General features: G+C 41.0%; 1 protein-coding gene and 1 long non-coding RNA gene across 2 annotated transcripts in view; one reads left to right on the top strand and one right to left on the bottom strand.

The window, feature by feature from the left end:
- The window catches only part of LOC140359391 (uncharacterized), a 313132-nt gene that overhangs the window by 116136 nt on the left and 178393 nt on the right, over positions 1–18603 (bottom strand). The window lies entirely within an intron of this gene.
- LOC140359248 (uncharacterized) overlaps positions 7072–18603 on the top strand; it is a 253820-nt gene continuing 242288 nt past the window's right edge. The window contains exon 1 of the mRNA XM_072444108.1: positions 7072–7919. Coding sequence (XP_072300209.1) covers positions 7072–7761 — 690 coding nt within the window. The 3' untranslated portion in view covers positions 7762–7919. The remainder of the gene's footprint in view (positions 7920–18603) is intronic.

The following is an 18603-nucleotide window of genomic DNA, read 5'->3' as shown; positions in this document are numbered from 1 at the left end:
AAAAAAAAAGAGAAACTTGTGATGATCATAATTGTGCAGGGAATAAGATCCACAGAAAAATAGATAAACAAAAGTATGAAATTCCACTTCAGTCAAGGTTGACTTTGGGACATCCTGGTGTAAGCTCAATACATACATTCCCTTCCCGATTTGCAGTGCAGAATGACTTTACAGATTTACTCATAAACTTTGCTCATAAACTTACCGTCGTCACTCTGCAAGGATAGTCTCCGCCTCTCGCTCCTAATGCGCACACTTTTACTTTCCTCCAGTGCGGGACGCCTCACCAGAGACTGCTACCTTCTGCATTATCATTTTGCTCCTTAATCAGAACTTGAGTGAAGCTCTTAAGTAAATCAGGCCTCATTTGTTCAACACACAGCCTCACAATAGCATGGGGAACGCTCTTATTTATGCTAATTGAAGCTGGCATTAGCATTTCAAAGGCAAGGTTTTCCGTTTCTGTATGCTGAGGTGTTTCTCGGGTGAATAACACCAAACTGGTGGTTAAATGAAACTCGTTAGTTTTACTTTGTCAACAGCAAACTAACTGTACCACGGTCACAGCGTGTTTTTAATGAAGAAGAAACTTGTCATGGACGTAAATAACTAACCCATAATTAATTGGCTAGTGTGAGAATTTCATTAGTGCGTACGGCTACTGTAATCTAGGAACGTTATTATGTTATAACGTTATAGCAATTCTAACAGTTGATGCAATGTTTGCTTTATTCTATACACCGAAGAATTTCATATTCATTCAATTGGATGCATTTAATACACATTTATGGGAAAAGGCATTGCTTTTGTTGAGCATATTGCATAATAATCTTGAGGATGAATGTGATGTGTGTGCGTGCATGTGTCAGAGGTGTGAGATTGGTCATCTCACTTCCACTAGTCTGCTCCATCAGCAGCTGCAGTATCAGCGTACAACTAGGAATGTGTGAAAGCCTATTGGAGTCAAGATTGGAGATAAAAAAGCATCGTATAAATGTGACTATTCCATTTTAGGCCATTTTAGGGCAGCTGTGGCTACATTAGTCGCTCATTAAGATTAACCATCATCAGGTGTTATTTTACCCTGTCAAGGCTCCATATAAGGGGTATTAGCAGAAATGATCTATGCTGGAAATGTCAGAAGGCCACAGGTGCTTTAGTACATGCTCGATGGGACTGCCTTCTGGTGGAAGAAAGTTTGGGACTTCATTCTAGGTTGGTTACCGTGTAACTTGCCCCAGTTGCCCAGGCTGTGACCACTCTAAACACACTTGTGTTCAGGGTGAGAAGTACTGGACCGGTGACCTGCGCCCGATTAAATGTGCAAGGAGCCCAGTGCTCTTAATTTAAAAATATGGAGGGAAAGTATGATGGACAATGCAGCGTGTGAGGAAAATATATGGGAGGGTGAATGACGATGGGAGCGATGGGTTAAGGTTTTGTAGTTTTTTGTCAACAGCTGTTTAAATGTCATAATCTGTTTGCAATTCTATTTTATATTGTGTACCTAAGTGTTGTTGCTTTTGTTCTTGTTAGTTTAATATGTTTTAAATTAAACAGATATGTATAAAATTACGACTTTCAGAGAGCGCCTGAAAGCATACTTATTTTGACAGGCTTTCCTCTAGATACGGATGTGTCCCTGGATCATTAATTTACTAACAAACACATTTTACAGTTTGTAATTGCTATCACTACTCCCACTTATCAATTTGTCTTTTACAAAAAACAACTTCTTATTTGCAGAGAAATTATCAAATTAAATTACGTTACATTATAGACTTGCGGAGGTCTAAGATTGTGGGCCGTCACGTTGGAGACGTCCCACAGACTCGGACCCACCGAGAAATCTGATGGTACACTTTCGAACCCACTGAGACAAGGAGAGAGTCGTATGGGCAGCAAAAAGTAAACAAACATCCACTTCAGCGACAAGAGGATTTATCTCACTCCAGATCAGTCAGAAGGAGTTCATCGACAGCGGGCGACGTTTCATTGTGAAGAAATCAAGAGGAGACGCCCTCAATATGGATTTGCTTTTATGGCCACTCTGTTGGGGACAATATTAAGGTAAAAAAACATGGCAGCAGCATGGCTAGATACTTAGATAAAGATGATTGCCACATTGCCAGGTTCTTATAATGACATAGACAGTCAGGTATTCTCATCAAATAGGTGCCTGGAGCTGGCTTTGTGTTGTAATGTCTGGGTAACGTCTTGATAGCGTGACGATAATTAATACGGTGAACTACATGCATAGAGGGTAGTGATGTCCCCTGGGTTCAAGAAATTCTCATTTTATTGCCGTGCGTGTTGGGGCGGGTTATAAAATGCCCATGGTATTGCATGTCTGCTCCGCACATGTGTCTTTGCATTTAGTCGTGTCTAAATTTAATTCCTCATTAGACTCATTTCTCTATGTATTTGAGTGTAATAAAACATGCAGCATTTTGAAGCTTAACATATAGAGAGCAAGTCTGTGTCCACCGTCCAAGAGCTCTCTGTGTGAGATGATTTACCTCAACATCTGGACCTGCTCCGCTGCACTGAGAGCGAGCGAGTGGGAGCGAGTGGGAGCGAGTGAGAGGATGCAATGGGAAGATGCGTACTCCCAGTCTAAATTCAGCTCCGTTGCATCTCAATATGAAACCTTTTTAATGGGGCCGCGCATCACTAATATAGGGTATCTACATAGACATTGTACTTTTACTTGAATTGTATTGTGATTAATACACACTTGTTTTATCCATTTATAGCCATATTTATAGTTGAATGCATTTGGTTGAGTGGTGGATGCTGGAGATCAGATGTGCTGGCCAATAATGATAATATAATATGCAATAATGGACCGGGCGGTTTTAGGGGAGCGATGTGCCCAGTCCTTTCATGCGTGGACAGGGGAATTGCACCTTTTTTTTCTTTTTGTTGGTCAAGTTTTGGGTTCTTTGTGTTTCTGGCATGGACCTTTTTCTTTGCAGTTTGTATTTACCTTTTGTTTCCTGTTTTACAGTTTTTGTATTTGTATGTTATGTTCGACCGGAAAGACTTCTTTCAATAACTTTGTGGTGACTTGTTGCTCACTGTCTTGCTGGGTTAGTTTTAGTTTTTGTGTTATATTATATTAAAACAATACAAAATAATTACAAAGAAAAGAAAACACAACTTGTGGTCTTTATTCGGACCACTTTAACCTGGCAAAACCTTCTGCTCAGCCACCAGTGTGAAGCATGAACACCATGTACTGCCCGTCACTGAAGGCTCCTTGCATGGATAGAGTTAACACGGTTCAATGCTTGTTGGTAGATGATGCAATGGTAGTGGATCAAGTGAAGGAACATTTACTGTCAGGTACACAAATCCTCTCCTCTTGTAAGCCAAAAGCAGGCCCGAGAGCGTCTATCTGCTTTTGTGAGTGAAACGTAGGTCTCCACGACACAGAATTGAACTTAGAAGTACAATATATTATTGTCTATGAGACCCACTTATTTGCCACTCAAGGTCCTTGCATGTTTTAACAAAATCCAAACATTTATCTGGTCACTTTTTCAGGCGAAGGAAACCCTTAGATTTTGATTGAGAACAGTGAGCTGCAGCGCACAGCTGAACACTCATAACACAACAGCCTGATCACAGCGGCTGCAGATCGACTTTATATCTGAGAAATCAGAGTTTTAAGATGGTAAACATTTCTTCCAAAACAAACCTGTAATTTGTATGTGTCAAAGTGACAGCACTGTTTTTATTCAGACAGACTTTCTGAAACAGCACTACTGCAAACTTTTGTGGACTCTTTTAGTGTTGGTGACTATGTTCGTCAAATATTTTCACAGGGCCTTGATATCGTTTCAGCTATTTGGTTTAAGATTTGCTCATAAAAAAAAATATTTTTTACTTGCAACTACCCACTTGTATACCAGAGTCACACTGAGTATATCTACGGCCATGTTGTGGACAGTACAAAAGTTGAAGAACAGCTTTGGAACCGGCAGGGTTTGGGCTGGCAGGGGAACATTTCCAGATGTGCTACTGGCTCATCGCAGAGGACATATCATGCATAATAATTGCTGTCTGCTGTGTTAAGTCTTTAAACAAAAGTCAGACAAAAAACAGGATTAACAAAAAAGATGAAAAAATACAAATAGTGACACATTTTGTTTAGAGAAAGGCTCCAATTGGCGGAGATCTATCAACTGCACGAAAAAGGCCCATTGTTTATCTCTGGTACTCAAATCACCTGCTTTTACCCTTGTGTTTGGTCTTGTAAAGCGAGACTGTTGTACAGTTAGTTGACATTTTAATTCCTTTATCTTACTTTTTCTTAATTCACTTTGGCTGAAATATTCCTCGTATAGGTTCTGTGCTGTTTTAAAATGTCTCCCCTGGTTTCCTTTTTTCACTCAATATGCTTGTTTTGCTAATCAGACACACACATTTTGATCAATATTTCTCTTGCATTTCCAGAAATTATGTTTTTCTTTTCCCCAATAGCCATTTCTTGCTTAATGGTCCCATAATATGCAAAATCGACTTTTCAGAGCTCTTAACCTTCTTACATTGCTATTTGTGCTTCATATATGTACCCAGAGTGTTTTTTTGATTGATTCCCGCAGTGTTTAGCTATAGTACAGACTATCTCCTTTCCTCCAATCTCCAAACTGACGGGCGGTGGGGCAAGACCGCGTCATAACCACAGGCACGCGTCAGCACGCTGTAGAATAAACACCAGATTTATTTAGGCTCAAAGTAGTGTTGATCTGAAGTTCTATCGTTTCTCACTCATTCGCGCAGCAGGAGCGGCGCAGCGCGGAGCAGACAGCTGTGGGGGACACACTACGTCACGGGTGGGCGGGGCACACACGCGCTCTGAGACTACGTCACGGGTTGGGCGGGGGAGCCAGATCGCTCTTCGCAAGGGTGGGGGCGAATATCAAACCAAGCCGTTTGCATTTCCGGGTTGGTGAGGGGGTCCAAGGTCTGGGTGATATTATATAATATAACTATTATGTTAAGGGTGTTGCACAACCATTATTATTATCAATTATACACTTAGGATAGACTACGAAACGTGAAAAAAAGCATGTTATGGCACCTTTAAAGTAAACACAAAATCTTTTAGATTGCTTGTGTGGTAGAGAAACTGCCCCTGAAACAGAAGATTGCAGGTTCAGACCTCAGAGGAGACAGCTGATATACTGGAAACTAATGCTACTAAGATGGTCTAACAATAATTAAAAGATAGCCATGAGCTCTGAGGCACAGAGGAACTGCTAATGTGTGCCTTTCTGTGACACTTCTAGAATATCCAAAGTATCCCATGTAAAATACAAAAAAAAAATATAATAATATACAATTAAATATATTCATGGACTGCTACTTTATTGAAAGAACATTTTTGTGAATTTTACAGACATTTTCCCAAAATAAAATAAAAGTGCATATAGTAGCACTTAGTGGCTGTAAATCACCGAGATGGAAGTCTCACTGTCCTTGTCCTTTTGCTTCCCTTCAGAAGCAGGCACCTGAGTGGATTCAAGTATTGGTGGGCCAGGACCAGGGGACGAGGTGGAGCACAGGGTGGTACTCATTTTGAGCCCTTCCAGCTGTTGGACAAGGCTAGCTCTCTTTGCACTCTATGGCATCATCCTGATATTTTACTTTTCTCAGAGGAAAGTCATGTATTTTTGAACAGTGCTTGTCAAACTTTTGCCTCTGTTGATTTTACTTTGGAGGCAGCTGACACTGCCCATGGCTGTTGCTAATAGCAAATTGTATAACTCGTGTTTTTAATATCATAATTTAAACAACAGACATGATTAGAATAATTCTAAAATCTGAAAACTATTTTTCTTATCTCAACAAAGGTGTTCCTCAAGGGGCCATCCTTGGACAACTTTTATTTACAATTGACATAAACTCAAGTAGTCAAAATCTAAAACATAGTACTCTATTACATTTACTTGGGCATCTGGGTCGATCATAAACTCTCTTTTAACAAACCCATACAAGAGCTGACAAATAATCTTAAAGCCAGATTGTCATTCTTCTTCAGAAATCCAAAAAATCCAGGCTACATTCCTCTCAGTGCTGGATTATGGTCATATTATGTAATATATATATATATGCATTCTACAGCAACGGTGTTAAAACCTCTGAACTCGGTTTATCATTCAGCTCCAAGGTTCATTACAGGAGAAAGATACAGAACTCACCACTGTCAGTTATATTCTAAAGTTGGATGGCAATGAGAAAGAACCATTTGTTTATTTATCAAGCTCTCATTGGAGGTTTACCTGATTGTTGAACATCAAATCAAGTATTCGCCAAATAAGATCCCAGGACATATTTATTTTAGCGTCTCAGAGAATCAACATAGAGTTAGGGAAAAAGTCTAACAAACTTTGCTCCATACTTTTGCATACATTACAAAGCAATTTTGGTGCCAGTGCTCATGTTTTCAATTATTTTATTCCATATAGTGTCTTTATAAATGTTATTTTGTTATTTTTATGTTGATTATTTAATTTAATGTTTTCTGAAATCTTTATATTCTGTGTTTGTTTGTTTAATTTGTAATTGTGAACATTATTTTGTGTGTTGACAGGATGCACTTGAAACTGAGAGCTTCCTCCCTGAGTAAATAAAAGTATATATAGTAAGTAATTTAGATGGAAGTCCTCATTGTCCCTGTCCCCTTGCTTCAACTTCCACAGTCTCTTCATTTAAGTGGGTGGGACAGGCACATCGATGACCTTTGGACCCAGACGCTCCTCAACTCTCTGGAGAAACGGTCTCAACTCCATTTGGACGGTTTTTCATCTGTCTCGAAGAACTGGTTTCCCTCCTGAGTGCCACTGTCTATCTCGCTTCCACCTGTCCGTCTGAGTCTGAGGGAGTCGGATCTCTCCTTCACTGTGGAACTCCTCCAGGTTTCTGCTTTTTCCCAAAGAGGTTTGGTAGTTTTTCCTGGCCGAGAAGGAAGGTCTAAGGACAGGGGAGCCTAGGACATTTGTCTAAGGACACAAGATGCCGGGACATTGCCAAGTCCCTACATAATCAACAGGTCTGTGGACGATGCCATCAAGCTGGCACTCCACTTCATCTTGCAGTATCTTGACCTATGCCAGGATCCTGTTTGTGGACTTCAGCTCGGCATTCAACAACATCCTCCCTGCTCTGCTCCAGGACAAGCTCAACGTGCCTGACTCCACCTGCAGGTGGATCACTGACTTCCTGACGGGTCGGAGGCAGTGCGTGCGGCTGGGGAAGAATGTCTCAGACACTCGGACTATCAGCACAGGAGATCCACAGGGCTGTGTACTTTCTCCCCTGCTCTTCTCCTGTACACAAACAGGCACCTCCAGCTATGACTCAGTAAAACGGATCAAGTTTGCGGACGACACCACCCTCATCGGGCTCATCTTGGACGGGGATAAGTCCGTCTACAGGAGGGAGGTGGACCAGCTGGTTTCCTGGTGCAGCGGTAACAACCTGGAGCTCAATGCCCAAAATACAGTCGAGATGATCGTGGACTTCAGGAAAGTCAAAGCCCCCCCAGCCCCCCCTCACTATCACAGACTCCCCCATCACCACCGTAGACTCCCTCCGCTTCCTCTGCACCACCATCACCCAGTACCTCAAGTTGGAGCCCACCATCAGCTCCCTCATCAAGAAGGCCCAGCAGAGGATGTACTTCCTGCGGCAGCTGAGGAGAGCCAAGCTGCCAGAGCAGATGATGGTGCAGTTCTAAACAGCCATCATTGAGTCCATCCTCACCTCCTCCATCACCGTGTGGTACGCTGGAGCCATAGCCAGGGACAAACAGAGACTACAGTGCATTGTGAGTTCTGCTGAGAAGGTGATCGGCTGCAGACTTCCATCTCTGCAGGACCTGTACGTCTCCAGGACTCTGGGACGTGCAGGTGGGATCACACCCTTCTCACCCTGGACATGGACTATTTGAGCCACTCCCCTCAGACAGGAGGCCACTCCCCTCAGGCAGGAGGCCACTCCCCTCAGGCAGGAGGCTACGGTCCCTCCAGACCAGAACCTCCCGGTACAACAGGGGTGGGATATTATTTTCCTCCAAGGGCTATATTCGAATCCAGGCAAAAGAGGGCCGGCCCGCGATCATTGGTGTGAAAAAAATATATATATATATATTATCTTATTTCATATTTTATACACATATATATATATATATATATATATATATATATATATATATATATATATATACTTTTTTTTCTGTCAAAATACTATCATTTAATTCATTTCATGTCATCTTTATTTAGGATACGTGCATGATAAGTGCAGACAGATGTTACAGACAGTTAAAATATAGAAACTAAAATCTTTCTAGGGGCCAAATTAAAACATGCCGAGGGCCACATCTTGCCCCTAGGGCCACAAATGCCCAGTTCTGGCCAAAGGGCAAAAAAAATTAAAAAAATAAAATAAAGTTATGTATTACTTGGCATGTTTGGCGGGCGGGATTATAAAGACAAACGGGCCGTATGTGGCCCGCGGGCCGTAGTTTGCAACTGATGGCGACCTTCATTTGATGCCAGTTCCTTGATTATAATATTAACCTTTGAATTCAAAGAAGGGCTTTTTTGCTCCTTCACTCTGTTCCATCTTTTAAGAACAGAAAAAGTCAGAATGGAATTGGTTGGCTCATAGTGGGGCCATACACCATCATTTTGTGATGCAGCTTGAATATTGCACACAAAATCACAAGTGTGGCATTTATTTGAAGGTGGGTATACTATATTCCCAACAAATGTATTACATCCTTTACTACTTGACATATACTTTTTGTAAAGCGAAAGTGCTATTTTGAGGCTACGAAATATTTAGTTTTTCCATTCATTGTTACAGAAAAGCAAAAGTACCAACATTTATACCCTGAATCTTGCATTATTGATCCATAGCTTTCAAATTCCCAGTACACTCATTCCTCACTTGATCATTACAAGCATCCCACCCAATCCAAACTGTGATCACATCTTTTTTTTAACTTTACGTAGACTTATTGTACACACACAGAAGATGGTAATGTTCCCTTAGGTCTCATATGTTTTCGTATAGACCCATTGCCGCCATCAAACACAAGTCATTTACTTTCTTTGTCTCTCTGGGATCTATTATGTTTTTAAATGAATGTGTGGCCAGGCTGAAACGGGCAGTGCATATAGACATACAGCTAGAGTTTTAGGATAAGGTTTAATTTAGTCTCTGAGGAGAAATAGTGCAAAATGTACACACAACAGTACAGGCGGCGGGGGAAGATTCTCAGGAGCGGAAGTAATAAGTTGGCCGTCATAGTAATGGAAGATAAGATGTAGAGGAGTAATTAGCTCAGGTCAGGAAGTTGGTTGAGGGCTAGTGTAATTAAAGGTAGTGTAAGCATTAGGGTGTTTAAAATATTGTATAAACGTTATTTTGAATCAAAGTTTTAATACATTATGAAAAGTAATGTAGATTTTAATCTTTTGCTGTTGTTACATTTTACTTTTTATGTTGACAGCCAAAGGCATATTAAGTGGTTAATCAATCAGTTTGTTAGGATTTAAGTTTTTGTTGTTGCCATATATAAGTATTTGATTAATAGGTGAACTATTACCTTAATCATTAGAAGTTTAGTTTAGTTGTTTCATCTATTTATGGACAAAAGGTATGAAGTTATGTATTACCATGTTTCCATAGTAACGTCCGTCTTCGTCAGAAGTATCACGGTATGGCTGAACAGCTGTTTTTTCCAGGCTTGTAGCGATCAATAATGTAATCATTGTTAGTCAATTTTAAATTGGGATGTAACGATATGCAAATCTCAGGGTACGATATTTTCATAAAATTAATTTCACGGTACAATATGGATCATGATATTGTATAGAGTCTTAAGAATTGTTTGTTTAAAATGCCTTGACAAGACTAAAGTGTGAATATTTTTTCTCTTATAAATATGCTATATATGCTATATAACAGGATCCTTTAGCAGTTACTGCAACTAAACATATTCAAGCAACAAAGCTTATTATTTGATTCGTTATGACTGCCCACTTTATTATTCAGAGATTTTTTACCAATACGATAGCACGGTTTCCAGTTATTGTTACATCCATAATTTAAGTGTAATAAGCCGATAATACATCTGTCCGACTGAACGGTCAGGTCATTCAGACATGTCAGCCGCTGGCTCTTGGGAAGTGTGTCTCATGCGTTGGAAAGCTCCCTTGTCGTGATTCAAAGTGTTTTGTTTTCTGATCTCTATTTCTGCTTTGATCCATTGTTTGTACTTAATGGAAGGTGAAATGTAAGTCTGGAGCTCAGCACTCCCTCGGCATGCTGTGCACCTCCTCCCAGCACGTCCTCACAACCAATCAATGCCCAGTTTGCCTCATTTAAACCCCTCTCACCCAGCTGCTCTGTCTCTACAGGATCATGCGGCTGCTTCTCCGAGTCCCAATCCACGGCGGCTCTCCCAGCTCGCTGCGTGCTTGCCCTACGAGGATGCCTACGAGCCCCTATGCACCACGACAGTCGCCCCTTTGCCTCTGCCATCGGCTTCAGCCCTGGCTCCTGTGGTCATAGTGTGTTGCAAATCTCCTACGAACATGAGAATCACATCCAATTCTGCTTGGGGTAGACAGAGCAAATAAACACCCTAAAAGAACTGAAAGCCACAAGGAATTCACTTGTGGACAGTTCCTAGAAAGGCGTGGGTAAGATGAAAGGAACTCCATCCCTCAGTCCAACGTGCATCTCAACTGGGTCATACTCAACACAGAGATGCTAATCATGTTCACACGGGCAGCTCCATGTGCGCTGTGCGGCTCAGTCAGGCACTGTGCGAATGGTCCCTGCCCCCCATTTGTAGTAACAACTCTGCACATATCCTTAATGCCCATGTCTCCATACCTCCCTTACTGTCGGAGACTTGTTTTTTTAGTTTAGTTCTGTAGAAATTGTAAAAAAGTTGACGATTAGATCAACTCCAATTTGTGCCCTTGGGCAAGACACTTGACACACATTTTGCCAATGCCTCAGTACCGTAGTGCTTAAATGAGCTGTAGTGCGCTGTCTGCATCTAGTTATAGCTGTTTTTAGCTTTACCATGATTGGCAAAACCTGCTCTGGAAAGTTATGAAAAGTGTTAAAGAATAGTTCAATTGTTCTGTTTTTAAATGAGGTCAAAATCAGTTACAGCACCTTTAAGACTTTTCTACTCTGGGCAAACAGGACATTTTTACAATTTTACTACGTTGTCTGTTTATAAGCCAACATTTCTGTTTCACGACGCTGGTTGCTCCGGTACATTGTTGTTTACCTCCAGCCCAAGCCCCGCCTCCTCCTCTCTCCCGTAGTAAATAACCCAGAGCCTGTAGTGTGTTGTGTTCGTATCAGTGCACTGGGGTGGAGGTGTCCTTGGCCGCGGCCCAGAGTACCTCACAGAGGAGAAAGGGAGCGAGGGCCGCGGTGGTGACTCAGCGTTAACTGCAGGTGAGCTTTCTGATAGCGAGTTGTTAAAATGTTCATTCTGCTGTGAAATGAGGCTGGCTCGTCGTTAAATCGGTGTCTGTCAGCGGAGCAGGTGGGGAGTTATGCAGTTTCACCGTGAGAAAGGGGGCGAGGATCGGTGAGGAGGAGGACCTGGTGCCCTCGCATGACCCGCCAGTCTACAAGAGGACTGCAATGTCAGCTGGAGACATAGAGGACAGGGTTTTGAACAGGGAACATATGGTACATTACAGAGCTCGGGATTGTGTCATCACTCACTATGAAATTGTCAGTTTCAGCCTAATGTTAAACCAAGGGAGATTAAGGATGCTGAATACTTTCTTTCGCTTTATTTGTATTTACCAGTAGTGACCCAGCAGCCTATCGGGTTTTCTTTTCTACATTATATGGACTAATGCATCTCTCTGGGAGTTTTGCACTGCTGCATTTTTACTTTTGAGCCAAACTGGAAACTTATCTTCAAATAGATTTAGCTGTGGCTTTAGTTCTCAAGCAAAAGCCGATAATTTGTTATGGCCAACATGTTGCCTGAAGAATATACATAAAGCTTTATTTAAAACGTTTGTGTCAAGAGGGCACTGCACAAAAACAGGGCTACACACTACAGGGCTGTGGATGAGTTTGTAGTAAATGCAAAATTCTGGGGAAAATATAGTTTTTTTTTAATTATCCAAGCAATTGATATGGATATCTGCCATGGAAATATAATTCAAAACACAAAATATTTTGTTTAAAATTCTGAAATTTCTATGGCAAAAAAAGTGCCATAAAATAAACTTCTGCCCGGTGGCCGAGTGGTTAAGTTATATTGTGCCAGACTTCAAGTGTAGAGCCTGGCATTGTTGTGAGTTCAAATCCTGACTGTCCTCCCTTCTATTTCATCCCCACTTCACACAGTCCTTTCCTTTCTAATAAAGCCTTCGGGCCAAAAAAAAAAAAAAAAAAAAACTATGGCAACGGTTCTAATTTTTCATCATTCTGAAACTTCTCGATAAATTACCAAAAAACTATTTATATTTTCTAAAGTGAGTCTGATGCTGCTTTATTTATGTATTTATTCTGTTTGTCTCGATGGTGAGATTCCTTTGCCTGGAATGTTCCACAGTAAAGCATTACCTACCTTCATGGAGACAAGTGGGTGGTTGTTTCATCAACAAACAACATTTATTAAAGTTAAGAGAGGAAGGTTGTAATACAGCACTCTCAAACATAGTGCACCTTTAGAACATGTTGTATACAATCTTTGAAACAATTTTGTTACTCATGTCAACTACAATATGTAACACCTAGACATGTCTTTGAACGTTCTTTGGGTTCACCTGAAGGCCATCCAGCCTCCCTCCACAGACCGCACTCACATCTTGAACCTGCCGCGTTCCTTTTATATATTTTTCAAACACAGAATGCAGCACTTTTCTGCTCTCCGTTGCTTCTTTTGTTGCCGCGTGTTTTGTGGCGGATGAGGGGAAGACAGGTGGCGTTTAGTGCCTTTGTTCTGCTGTCACGGGAAGTCAGCCTGTCACCACGGCGACGCACAGACAAGCAGGAAGTCCCCCCTCCTTCAACACAACACTGTCTCCCTCACCTACTCCTCCACCCGGCAACTGAGGCATGGGAGGGCACCCGCTCACTATGAGGTCTCAATACACAACTTATCACAGGGTTCAAATGTTTCACAAGAAAAGTATGTGATTTTGTCCTTTACGTGTTCAAGTTGAAGTGTGGCTTTCTAAAATATTTTTGATTGCATTTCTTTTATAGCAAATCATAATTTGTCCCTCAAGAACATACAACTTTATGAACGAAAATGAACCTTTAAAATGAACTGGTTCGGTTTTTCATGTTTCGAAATCAGGTACAGCCTAACACACTACTTAAAGTGGATATATTATGCTAAATCAACTTTGAGTCTCAAGTCCTCAAAACCCCCCAACAATTAAGGTTCAGAGTGTGTCACATGAGTTCAAATATTTTACGTACCATACTTAAACATCTGTGAATAAAATAAAACCTTTATGAATAAAACAAAACTCTCTTGATGAGGGAATGATTTCGTAAAACTTGGATAGAATTTGGCAAATCTTCTGCTCTCTAAGGTAACATCAAACACATTTTTATCATTTTGAGTTATGCTCAACATTTAAAACCGATATGACTTCTGTTCACATTGTATGGTGCTTTAATCCTCAGTCACTTCTGCTGTGGGCGTCCTGCAGACTATAAATAACCATGGCTTCTCTGGAAAACTTAGACAAATTGTGGCTTTCACCAGCGATTAGCATCAACGGGGACGTGGCCACATTAAAGTTGCATTGCACTTTAGCTTGTCGCGTTCAGGTGCACTTAAGGTAGGGGCCCAGGGCTGCATTAGTGAGGCAGAGCAAGGGGGGAGGGGTTGGAGAGGTAATGGAGGGTCCAAGATGGGGCGTCCCGTCGAGAGAAAACCCTTTTATTAAGCCTTCATCACTGCGCTAAGGCAAATCTGTGGTACAGCGCGTTCAGGGCCGCTCAGCACAAATAACAGGCTAATGGGCAGATGTTAAAGCAGCGCCTCAGCGGGATGGAACTGTGAAGAGACAAACAGAAACACAAGTTTGGATGACAATGACGGAAATGAAAGTCTTTCCTTATTGTTAGTAAATGTTTAAATGCAGCTTTTAATGGAAATATATTATGCAACTGGTCTGGTGCCTATGCATCAGAAAACCCTCCGTTTCAAATTTCCCAGAATTACAAAGTCAAAAGGTAGAGAGCTGGAGGTCACCCAGGCCATTTTCATCACCGGACTCCATCCAATCACGCTCATTGCAACTGTGAGTTTACATTAACATGTCATGGGGAAATGATTTCTTGTTTATTTCCCCGTGGTAATTCCCTCAGCTGCCAGTGGAGCGCTGACACCAACTCCTACTGAGAGAACGTTTTTTATTTTTTATTTTATTTTTTCAAACTGAATGAAAAGAGAGACGATGAAAAAACAAAACAAGGGATGAGACCAAAAGGAAAAAGAAAGGTTAAGGCACATCTGTTTCAAAATAATTGTGATGAGGGAACGTTTCACAGATATAGTCATTGCTTTCGGTACAGATTAATCTCACTCTCCCAGAATTCGAGACAGGTGGTTTAGCCAATCAGGGACAAGCATAGTTTGTCCTTACATAAACTAATATGGCTGCTTACGAGGAAAGAAATAAAAGAGATATCACAAGGGACTCAAAAAAAAGGAATAATCCTTTGATCATTCATCCAAAGAGCTTTTGCCTACTTCCTGTCACCCGTCTGTCAGCTAATCACAGCCTTCTAACTTTGCCTTAAAACCAATCACCTCTGAAGCTATAAAAACTGTACAATCAATGCACTTATTCTTTCCTTCTCAAGAAAAGTCTGCCTCCTCCATCTCCACTTCTGCCATACATAGGTGTTTGCTATTTATTTAATTCAGACATTTACAAGCTATGTGTATTATCAGACTTTGTGTGGCAGAGATCCATGAGAAAGTGAACAGATCAATAATGTTCAATGTACTACTTAAAAGCAGTGTCTCCCAAGAATTCAATTACGTAGGCTTGCGTTGGTTAATTATACGGTGGGTGTATTTTAATTATGGAACACCCTGATCACACAGGTTTACATCTGAACTCTCTGCGGTTCTGTAAGTGAACAGATGATAGAAGCAAATATAAAGCTCTAGTAAAAAGAGGCTGCGCTTTCACAATATGCAAATTTCGGAAAGTGTGCTTCCCCCTTATTAATTTAGACTTTCTTATTCTATATATCCCTCAGGCCAATTTTTGTTGGCCCTCCGGCTTCCTGCTAAGTTGGTCCAAACAATAAAAAATAGTACTTTTTACTGTAAAATTGGAATAATTCAAGCATTTTGATGTTATACCAACCTAATGTTAATGTTTCAAGTCTAATAAAGGTGTGGAGGCATCGAAACTATGTCAAATGCAAAATTTCGAATGATTCACTTTGTCATTTGTCAAAATCAACATTGCCGGGATGTTTGTGGCCCTCTGCTCCGTATAAGTTTCAAAATGCGGCCCTAAACAACTGCCAAAGCTTGTCTTATTTTCACAATAGTAATATTATGTCAAAGATAACACCTTTATTTGATAAATAATGTTTAAATTGTCTGCAAAATGTGCTCCTTGATAGTAAATTGTACCTGCATGTAGATGAATACATTTTTAAAACGAATTGCTACAATTTTCTACTTTTTTTTCTCCACAAAATGACATTTACATTCACCACAGGTACTATCCCACCAAGGTACAAGACATCCTGTCATAATAATGCAACTGGATATGCTTAACTGGGCTTTTGTTAATTCAACCCCTCACCAATATATCCCATTAAAATATACTTATTCAGCTTTGCCTGTAGCTGCTTTACCCAGCTCCACAGCCTGTAATTGTAAGTCCCCATTCAGCACTCTGACATAGCGCGTACTTAGGCATAACCCAACTGTCACTTCAGATGTCTCCTTTTAATCCACTCCATAATTGTATGCAAACACTTGACTTTAAAATCCTCCAGACTGATCGTCGCCATCAGCCGTGTTACAGTGCACTGTCAGCTCTGTCGCACTCCCTGGGACATTAACATTATGCATCTGTCCATTCGGCTAATAGCGCCCATTACACGCGACTGACGTGCTAATCAAGTGGAGAGGACAGTTAGCCGAGACGCATTACCGGTTTTGGATCTTTCCTGGGTATGTCCTCCTTCAGTATCAGCCTCTTCATTGGCACTGGTTGACGTTTTATTTAAACTGGAAACAGAGGTGTGTAGAAAAGCTATATATGTACACAAGAAAGCACTGGTACATTCAGGGGGAAACAAATTGTATTGGATGGAAAAATACGTTTTCAAACTCCATAAAATGTACAGAAAAAAGATAATTTGATAAAGTCAAAGAATATCTTATCTTGAAAATTTGACAAAGTGAAATTAAAGGTAATGTAAAATCTCTTATACCTTGTGTTAAGATAAGATCAGATAAGATAATCCTTTATTGTCCTACATGGGGAAATTTCATTGGTGCAATGCAGGAAGATACAGAGGCAGATACAGAAGAAAAGAACAGATCACCCACAGGAAGTCTGAAAAACACTCCCAGTAGAAGATCTCCTATAAACAAAAACTCCCATAGACAAATAAATAAATACATAAATACCATTGCATGTGATCACGACAGTAATTGCACATGAATATGTGTCACGACAGCACATAGATTGCACATGAATTTCACAGTAATTGCACATGAATCACAACAGTAATTGCATGGTAATGACGGAATTGCACATGGTTAGGTCAGTATTGCGAGTGTTCAGGACTAACAGTGTTTGTTATAAAGTCTGACAGCAGCAGGAAGGAAAGACCTGCGAAACCTTTCCTTCACACAGCGAGGGTGGATCAGTCTCTCACTGAAGCTGCTCTCCAGAGCGGACAGAGTGTCCTGCAGGGGGCGACACTCATGGTCCAGCATAGATGTGAATCTAGCCAGGACCCTTCTGTCCCCCACCTCCTGCACCGAGTCCAGAGCACAGCCCAGGACGGAGCTGGACTTCTTGATGACTTTGTCCAGCTTCCTCCTCTCCCTCTCTGTGATGCTGCTGCTCCAGCAGGCCACACCGTACAGGAGGGCTGATGCCACCACAGAGTCGTAGAAGGTCTTCAGGAGTGGCCCTGTCACTCCAAAAGACCTGAGTCTCCTCAGGAGGTAGAGCCGACTCTGGCTCTTCCTGTACAGTGCGTCTGTGTTATGAGTCCAGTCCAGTTTGTGGTTCAGATGAACACCAGGTACTTGTATGAGTCCACTCTCTCAATGTCCCGTCCCTGGATGTTCACTGGTGAGGGGGCAGTGGGGTGGCGTCTGCGGAAATCCACCACAATCTCCTTAATGTTAAGATACTTTAAGATCTTAAAGTATTTTAATGTTCATCTCCTTAATGTTAAGATACATTAAGATCTTAATGTTACATTAAGATCTTAATGTTAAGATCTTAATGTTAAGATACTTTGGTCACATTTGCTAAACTATGAGTAGATATTTAACTCTTTTTTTTACATAACCTGTAACTTATTTCTGTAGCCACACCTGCCTTGGGAAGAACCATTGATGTATTAATACCTCTGGCTTGGGAATTGCTAGCATAAACCTGCAGCAAACATTCCTTTACAGCTCTAACATTTCAGATTTATATCAACACACTCATAACTATCTATATCTAGTTCATTTGAGCTTGGCCATGGACAAACTGGCAGCCATCTTTGAACCCAAGGGCTTGGATAGAACTGTAGAAGTGTTGCGGCCCCAGTGACCATCACCAGTCACACATTACACTTGCACTTAAGGGCTGTACTTTTTTCAATTGAGACGTCAATAGAGATACATTAGCAAAAACAATGCAAAAAAGTTTCAAAAAGAGCCATGGAAACAACCGTAACGTACTTTTGAATGCTAATGCTAAAATGTTGTGGGCTTATTTAACATCTTAAATTCTCCCTTTGTTTAACATTAGGGTAAAATGATAGGAGATGTGACGACACAATCCCGAGCTCTATTACAAAGTATTTTATGCCCGGTGGTCGAGTGGTTACGTTAAGTTATGCCAGACCAGGAAGAGAACTGTTAGTATGCTAAGTGTTGTTAACAGGAACTTGATGCCAAAACTCTGCAATGGCCCCTGATAGTTGTTAGGAGTGGTGAATTATTAAGATGCTATGAATGCGTTTAAAATGAACAAGAACAGATTTTCACACTTTTATGGGACAAATATTATGAATCATTTGTATTGTTTTTTCCCCCCCTACACTTTCAAACTGTTTGCAAATACAGCTGCAGTCTTACTTCCTGGTTTGAGCATGCAGTTGCAATAAATTGTGATTAGACAGCAGAAATGCACAGAACGAGTCTGGTGCTGATTTATGGACTTGAAAACAGAATATTCTCTGAGCCACGCCATAGTTATCGAGGAGATTGTGAATGTGAGTGTTTTTAACGCTCGGAGGGGAGAGGACTCTCTCTCTTTGAATGTGTCTTTAAATGCCTAGATAAGGTGGGTGTGGTGTCTTACCCAT

Source organism: Eucyclogobius newberryi, unplaced genomic scaffold, assembly GCF_026437365.1.
Source record: "Eucyclogobius newberryi isolate DKJ021-1_F unplaced genomic scaffold, fEucNew1.0.hap1 SCAF_14, whole genome shotgun sequence".
Classification (NCBI taxonomy): domain Eukaryota; kingdom Metazoa; phylum Chordata; class Actinopteri; order Gobiiformes; family Gobiidae; genus Eucyclogobius; species Eucyclogobius newberryi.
Note: the sequence above shows the minus strand (reverse complement) of the source record. Positions and strands in the feature narration are given on the sequence as shown.